Here is a 9058-nt window from a genome sequence, read left to right as displayed (position 1 = left end):
AGGCTAACAGTTGTGAGTTGTAAAAACAGCTCTTTTCTCATGCTAAAAACGTATAGTACTCGAATATAATAATTCTGATTGGTGATGGTGGGCGAAACTAAAGTTATTAAAGTTGCTTCGCAAAATGACTCACTGATTCGAAGCACTCGAAACGCGAGTGTAAGTGTAAGTGCAACAAAAACTCAGCCCATAATGACACATTATACAAACCAACTGCAAATACTTTCATAAAAGTGTAATCTGCTAAATGAAATCTACAAATAATGACCAAAGTCAATTAAATATGAAGGTTCTGTAAAATCTGTGCGCTTTTATTAATTTGCTTGTTTTGTTTGTTGTTAGACAGGGCTTGGCAAACTATTAGAAGCAGTTCAATGCAGTCCAGTGTGTTAGTTTGGGAAGAAATCCTGAGCTCTAAACACACCTGGGGGGGTTTCTTCAAAGAAGCTGCATCCTTCTCATCTTTTCAGGAGGACCAGGTGCAAGAATGCATTCATAAATCCTACAATGAACCTGAAGTGGCATCGAGAGTCTTGAGCTACAGAGAAACACGACTCGTGATTCTTATCCTTCAGAAGAGAGAGAGAGAGAGAGCAATGAACACTGAATGACATAAAATATACCATTGCTCTCTATACTAGCATTAAAAACCACAAAATTGACATACCAAGTTGAAATTATGACTTAGAAGGTCGAAACTGACACACTAATTCATAATTATGAGATCAAAAGTTAGAATTATGAGATGAAACATCAGAATTATGGCTTAGAAAGTCATAATTATGAGAATATATTTTTTAAATTAAAATAATTTTATAAAAATTGGCCCTTTATCTCATAATATTGACTTTTTATTGTCGTAATTTCAACTTTTTCCTTCATAGTTATGACTTTTCATGTGATAATTTCGTCTTTAATGTCATAATTCCGATTTTTTACTTCATAATTATGACCTTTGATGTTATAATTTCAAATTTCATCTCATAATTCTGACTTTTGACCTCATAGTTATGACTTTTCATGTTATAATTTCGTTTTTAATGTCATAATTTCTACATTTTACTTCATAATTATGACCTTTGATGTTATAATTTCAATTTTTCATCTCATAATTCTGACTTTTTACCTCCTAGTTATGACTTTTCATGCTATAATTTAGTTTTTAATGTCATAATTTCTACATTTTACTTCATAATTATGACCTTTGATGTTATAATTTCAATTTTTCATCTCATAATTCTGACTTTTTACCTCCTAGTTATGACTTTTCATGCTATAATTTAGTTTTTAATGTCATAATTTCTACATTTTACTTCATAATTATGACCTTTCATGTTATAATTTCGTATTTAATGTCATAATTTCGACATTTTACTTCATAATTATGACCTTTCATGTTATTTCAATTTTTCATCTCATAATTTTGACTTTTTACCTCCTAGTTATGACTTTTCATGTTATAATTTTAACATTTCATCTCATAATTTTGACTTATCAAAGAATGATTTTTGTTTTCTTACGTGGCGGAAGTACTTTTATGATAATGACACGATGATTACGCTTTCGTTTCTGGAGTTCTTAGAGGACTTTTATTTTGAAAGCAGCAGTGCGTTGTTGTGTTTCCGGTGCCGATCGCTTGATAGCTTTAGCTGCTAATTGAGGACAGTTTTGGGGATTTTTGTGTTGTTGAAAGGAAGATTTCAGAGCTCAGATAGAAACTCAACACTCGTCTGCTGTACAAACCTTCAAATCGTCTCTGATATGGACGAATCGCGAGTGTTTGCGTCGATGTTGGGCTTTCTGCTGATGTGTGTCGCCTTCCGTGTTTCTGAGGCAAAAACAACTCCAAAAACAACAACAATTCCACCTACAGCTCATCCACTTGTTCACAAACGTATGTTTTTACTTCTATCTTCTTCTTTTTAATCACATCTCTCTATTTTGCAGCTTGAAAATGCTTGTAATATAAATATGTATGTAAATATATGAATACGTGTAAGTATGTTGTCATAAATGATCATTATTATAGTATATGTATATTACCATTATTAATATTTACGTATTATAATATTTCCATAATTGATTGGATATGTTTAATATAAAACTGTCACTAATTTTAATGTCAGTAGTGTTAGTCAATGATATAAAAACACTGAAAGGACGTTTGCAAACAAGTAAAAGTTACCTATTTTGTTGAAGTCAGTGAAATATAAAAGTAACTGACCTTTTTATCAGTCAGTTATGCTGTTATTAATCATCCAGTGTGTGATGTGGTGTATTTATGGTCGCACTAAATTAAGCATTTAAAGTTATGTGTTGCTTTATCAGCCGTCTGATCATCTAGACAAATCTTTGGCCAAATTCAGCTCTTTATTTATTTATCTTATGTCAGTGATTTGTCTGATCTGTATGTTTGTGTTCTTCTTTCTCGTCCCAGCATGCAACACAATGACTTCCTGTGAGACGTGCCTCGCCAATGTCTCGGTGAGATCACATGATGCTCATTTAGTTTTTATTAGCCAAGTCTTACCATCTGAACTTTTTGTAAATGAGTATTGTAATATTTAGGGAAGTTTTTGATGTAAGACTGTCAGAAATCTGCTCAGATGCTCCAATTTGATTCATTATAACTTCATTATCACTGCACTTTGTTTTTTTTATATTTTAAGCATCTTATGAAATGTAAATTTTTTTTTTTCAAACTGATTTTCGCCATTTGGTCAAATAAGATGAATGCTGTAGTGACACAAACCAATGATAATGCAACAGAACATCACAGAATGCATTGATGATAATGTTTGTGCTGCTGATTTCCTACTAAATGATCTCACTTCCTGGAGAATGCCAATAAAGAAAATAACATAAAAAATGAATGAATGAATTAATGTTTTTATGAATGAATGTAACATCCTGGAGGATGTCATTAATAATAATAATAATAATAATAAATATTTTTCTAACATCATGGAGGATGTCATTAACATTAATAATAATAATAAATGCTTTTGTAGCATCTTAAAGGATGTAATTAATAATAATAATAATAATACATATTTTGTATTATGTAATTATTAATAATAATAAATGTTTTTTAACATCTTAGAAGATGTAAATAATAATAATAATAAATATTTTTCTAACATCCTGGAGGATGTCATTAACATTAATAATAATAATAATACATATTTTGTATTATGTAATTATTATTATTATTATTATTAATATAACATCTTAGAAGATGTAAATAATAATAATAATAAATATTTTTCTAACATCCTGGAGGATGTCATTAATAATAATACATATTTTGTATTATGTAATTAATAATAATAATAATAATAAATCCCCCCTAACATCCTGGAGGATGTCATTAACATTAATAATAATAATAATAATAATAATAATATATGTGTTTGTAGCATCCTGGAGGATGTGATTAACATTATTAATAATAAAAAAGGTGTTTTTTCCTAACAGTGTTTGTGGTGCCAGACGAACAGCAGCTGCTCAGATTATCCGGTGTCGTATGTGATTCCTCCGGCCTCGGTGTGTAAACTCTCTCAGGCGCGCTGGGGTGTTTGCTGGGGTGAGTTCATGTTCGTGCTTTAAGCAGCTTTAAGATGCACTGAACTGGTTAATATACCTGCTGATCTCTAATGTACAGCAGCTGCTGAGCTGATGGAAGTAATACTTTCACATTGGTGAAGGGAGATTTGCATTCAGGCCTGGAAGTCCCCAGTTGTTTTGTCACGTCCTGAGGACATTACGCTCATTATTATGCGGATCTCTAGAATACTTGATTCTGATTGGCTGTTCGTGGCATTCAGCGGTTAAATAGTATTGAATAATGATGACCGTCATCCAGAACACAGTATAACTGAGCGCTCATCTGTGAAACCTAGTGCTATTTATAATACTGTTATAGTTTTATTATTTTGAATTATATATTTTATATTTTCAGTTTTTATTTTACTTTCAGTTACATTTTTAGAATTTGTTTTAGTGATTTTATGTGCAATTTATTTTTTCAGCTTTAGTTTTATTTCGGTTAATAATTTTAGTACTTCAGCTTAAACTTATTTCAGTTAGTTGCCATGGCAACCTTTGTAATTAGTTTAGGTTTGTCATTTAATATTTAATTTATGTTTCAGCTTTATTTTATTTCAGCTTTGTTTTTATGTTTAGTGTATTTGACCTTATAGTAAAATTACTTAGGATTTCATAGATGGATGAACGAATATTTAGCTTTAATTTATTTTTATTTTTATTTCAGTTTTAGTTTTATTAATTTTATTACTTCAACTTAAACATAATTCAATTCAGTTAGTTGCCGTGGAAACATTTATTTAATTTAATTGTTTTATAACAACACCAATAATAATAATAATAATAATACATATTTTGTATTATGTAATTATTAATAATAATAAATGTTTTTTTAACATCTTAGAGGATGTAAATAATAATAATAATAATAATAATAATAATACATATTTTGTAACATCCTAGAGGATGTAATAAATATTAATAATATAATAATAATAATATATTTTTCTAACATCCTGGAGGATGTAATTAATAATAATAATAATAATAAATGCTTTTGTAGCATCTTAAAGGATGTAATTAATAATAATAATAATAATACATTGTATTATTTGTATTATGTAATTATTAATAATAATAAATGTTTTTTTTAACATCATAGAGATGTAATTAATAATAATAATAATAATAATATTTTTCTAACATCCTGGAAGGTGTTTTTTCCTAACAGTGTTTGTGGTGCCAGACGAACAGCAGCTGCTCAGATTATCCGGTGTCGTATGTGATTCCTCCGGCCTCGGTTTGTAAACTCTCTCAGGCGCGCTGGGGTGTTTGCTGGGGTGAGCTCACCTTCATGCTTTAAGCAGCTTTGAGATGCACAGAACTGGTTAAACACACTAATGTACAGCAGCTGTTGAGTACTTTCACATTCAGGGCTGGAAGTCCCCCGTTCAGCTTCCCTTCACTTACTATGCAGATTTATAGAATACTTCATTCTGATTGGCTGTTCGTGGCGTTTATTTGGTTAAATATCAATAAATAATGACAGTGTAACTGAGCGCTCAGCCGTGAAACCTAATGTTATTTATATACTCTTATAGTTTTTATTCATATTTTGAATTATCTTCTATTTTATTTTTTCAGTTTTTATTCTAATTTCAGTTAAATTTCCAGAAATTTAGTAATTTTATGTTTTTATTAGTTTTTAAAAAATATTAAAAAAAATGTTTTTTTATTTTTTTTATTTCTTTAACTTATTTTAGTGATCATGTTTTCATGCTGCAATGATTCAGATTCATGTTCATCAACAAAATTCAGTCCCAAAAGTGTGTGATATATGAAGAAAAAGCTAAATATATTTTTCCAAATTTGTATAATTTTAATAAAAAAAATTTTTTTTTGGACACTGATATAACTTCATAGATAATTTTACAGAAAGTATTTTTGACACATATACACACATATACCTGGTTATATATCTTAAAAAAAAATTTGTAAACAAAAATGATGTGTATTTTGTGGGTCATAATTTTGTATGCATCTCAAAACAGACCCGAATGTGTTATAAAGGATAATTCTAGATAATGCAGTTATATTGCACACTGTCACATGTTAACAATAAAAACAATTACACAACTCCTCCATCATGAGAGCAGTGTTAGGTCACCTGCACTATCAGTAAACGTCCAGCAGGTGTCAGTAGTGACCGACACACGGCTCTGTTTCAGCAAGCATCCCTGATCTTCAGTGTCGTGATGTTGTGTTGTGCGTTGTTTCAGTGAACTTCGAGGCTCTGATCATCGCGATGGCTGTGGTGTGTGGGACTCTGCTGCTGGCCGTCTCCGTCTGCTGCTGCTGCTGCTGCTGCTGCTGTAAACGCAGACGCTCGTCCAGGTCAGATCTTACAGCCTTCATATCAGCTTCACTGCCTCTTTTCTTTAAATAGTCACAGGTTTCACTTCCACCTCAGAGCCACCTCTGTGATCAAAGATTAACCCTGTAATTGTGTGAAACTGATCAGTTTATTGAACCCTGTAAAGCCTGACATATGAAATAATTGTAAGAAAAGTCTAGTTTTTTACACTTTACTCAACCTTTAGACAAAATGTGGCCCTGGAGCACAAAACCAGTCTTAAGTGTACATTTTTCAAATTCTTTGTAATTAATTGTGAAATTCACTAGCAATTTCTGAGTGAAAATTGTTTCTACAGTTAAGATTTTTTGCATCGTGACATTATTTTACCATAATGCAAAAACTCTTATTCTCTTTTGGATGAACTGCTTCTTTAACCTTCATAATGTATTCAAAATCTATATACAGTTTTTGCATTTTGGGTCTGATTGTTTTTTTTTTAAATGCAGTCATAACTTAATGCTTTTCAAGTAAAGACATATTGTATCTGATCAGCAACTTCTCATTAAGCATTAAATGTGAAAAAATGCAAACTTTTGAATGTTACCACGTTTTTACTGCACTTACAGGGCTCGACAGTGCGACCATGAGCAGCCGCGTTCAGTTTTTAATTGTAGTGTCTGTTCTTTTACTGAACTATTACTATAAAAAATTAAAACGACGGTGGGGGTCAGTGCCACGGTGGGCAAGTGACGTAACCGGTGTTGCGGCTTAACAACAGTATCACCGTCAGCACCGTCTATCGCGGCAAGCCTACTCAGAAGACCATTTTTGATCATTTAGAGACCTCAGAAATTCATGCATCAAATACGATACACTAGGCTTTATAGGGTTAATAAACACAAATGCATTTTGTATTGCATTTATTTATTAATTCATCAAGAATAACATAAGAATTGATGTTTTTTCCCCCCAAAGAGATTATTTTTAAACAGCCGGTTCTGTGTTTGACGGGTTGTAAAGGGCACGTGTCAATCAGAGACGATTTGATTTGTCAAGTCTTTTATCTTCTCAAGTCTCATGACGAAACGCAGATGTGCTTCACTTACAGAAGCAGAAGCGCTCCCTCGATCTCTCATTAATGCTTATGCAGCTTCATGTGATGGTCCTTTGTTCTGGGATGTTTCGAATTTGTTTTACGGCTAGACTGCAGATCACAGTTTCACTTTTCCTTCTCATTCGGCGTAAATTATGTTTTATTGTCTTTTATGATTGAAGGGGAATTCATGTGGCTGTAGTTTCTGTCTTTGTTCTCGGTTCTCAGAAATGATTTTTCTAGTGCTAATGTAAAATAATGTAATGTCGCAGCATTAATTCAGCTTTATGTTTTCTTTGATAAAAATAGCTGCCAGGTTGATATCATACGTGACCCTGGAGCACAAAAGCAGTCTTAAGTCGCTGGGGTATATTTGTATAAATAGCCAACAATACATTGTATGGGTCAAAATTATCCACTTTTCTTTTATGCCAAAAATCATGAGGATATTAAGATCATGTTCCATGAAGATATTTTGTAAATGTCCTACCGTAAATATATCAAAACTTAATTTTTGATTAGTAACATGCATTGCTAAGAACTTCATTTGGACAACTTTAAAGATCCTATCCTAACAAACCATACATCAATGGAAAGCTTATTTATTCAGCTTTCAGATGATGTATACATCTCAATTTCAAAAAAATTTACCCTTATGACTGGTTTTGTAGTCCAGGGTCACAAATGAAGTCCGGTTTTTCATAAATGTGCTGATAAAATTTTGTGTAATTGCAGTAATTATGACATGACATGAATATGCTGTAATTCACTCAAGCCTGTTATTGTTAATGTACTAATATACTATTCAGTAATATTCTGAATTGGCTTTTGCTTCTATATTTGCAGTTTTGACCGTGATGATGAGCAGTTTGCCCGGAGACGAGAGGAGATCAGACAGCGAGCAGATGAACGGTATGTAAATCTCACCGCTGTGAGTTAAAGGGGTGATTGACTGCTTTTTTTCTAGGCTTGATTGTGTTTATGGGGTGCAGTCTAGGGCTGTCAAAAAAAAAAAAATTAGAATTTCGAATATTTGTCGAATTTAAAATAAAAATCCACATTCGAATGCAAAAACATAGCCTTTTATCAGTGGCTCACAAGATGCGATGACGATGTAAGTGTCATTGCATTTTAATGATTTTCATGGCTTATCCAGTTAAACCCACTAGATGCGGCGCTGCTGGTTGTTCATTCAAAATATTGCGGGAAAAGAGAGCGTCAATGCGGGGAAGATGTTGTTTACGGTGAAACTGAAACCAAGCCGGTCACACAGAACGCATATTTATCGCATTTTCTAGAGGGACATCTATCACCTTTACACTCGCGTCTCGCACAAGAGAGCCGCATGTTTAGAAAGCCATGCAAAATTAATGTAAGTTAAACTTTTAAAAAACATGTCTTGAGACTTTATGGCGGTTTTTCCCCTTCCCACTGCATCTCAAGTTTTTAAATAGAAAAAGTACTCTTTGTGATTGGTTTTCGGTCCTTTGTATTAAACTATACATACATACACGATGCTGCTTTGCAACTTCTGTGAAAACCATTTTGAAATCGGACATTGCGTTACCATGGAAATGGTACTTTAAATGGTAATCTTTTGGCGGTCTCCTCCCCCTTAGTGGGCAGTGTCAAGTGTAATATTACAAAGCGCATTACGGTCTTTTACAATCAAACCTTTTTATAATCTTGACAAAAAACATAATTGGAAAGGTCTGAGTCTCAGGATTCCATATATGGTGGTTATTTTGAGATAGAAGTAATATTGACAGAGAAATCTAGACATTTGTGACAGAAAAATGCATTAAAAAAATTCAATAGAGTTTGGATTGCACCCGGTGGCTGTTTGTGGTATAACGCCCTAAATAAAATCTCACAGGAACCTGTTTTTTTCATATCAACTTCAAATTTGGAACATAACTTATTTAGACATAAGGCTTTAATTTTAGAGTAAAACCTGCTATGTAAAATATTTACTATATATAAAATAAAATTAGTATAGTGCATTTTCTTTACAGTACATTTAAACTTCTATAACTTTTTGATACTTTAATTTTTTGAAAAAA

At 32.0% G+C, this 9058-nt stretch overlaps 1 protein-coding gene across 1 annotated transcript in view; it reads left to right on the top strand.

Moving 5' to 3' along the window:
- The first annotated feature begins 1588 nt into the window (after nt 1–1588).
- Nucleotides 1589–9058, top strand: part of LOC107744004 (uncharacterized) — an 11888-nt gene continuing 4418 nt past the window's right edge. Inside the window, exons 1-5 of the mRNA XM_016557463.1 lie at nt 1589–1894; nt 2438–2484; nt 3478–3586; nt 5826–5940; nt 7842–7926. Of these exons, the coding sequence (XP_016412949.1) occupies nt 1762–1894; nt 2438–2484; nt 3478–3586; nt 5826–5940; nt 7842–7926 (489 nt within the window). The 5' untranslated portion in view covers nt 1589–1761. The remainder of the gene's footprint in view (nt 1895–2437; nt 2485–3477; nt 3587–5825; nt 5941–7841; nt 7927–9058) is intronic.

Source organism: Sinocyclocheilus rhinocerous, unplaced genomic scaffold (assembly GCF_001515625.1).
Source record: "Sinocyclocheilus rhinocerous isolate Xijiao unplaced genomic scaffold, SAMN03320098_v1.1 scaffold5853, whole genome shotgun sequence".
Classification (NCBI taxonomy): Eukaryota; Metazoa; Chordata; class Actinopteri; order Cypriniformes; family Cyprinidae; genus Sinocyclocheilus; species Sinocyclocheilus rhinocerous.
Note: the sequence above shows the minus strand (reverse complement) of the source record. Positions and strands in the feature narration are given on the sequence as shown.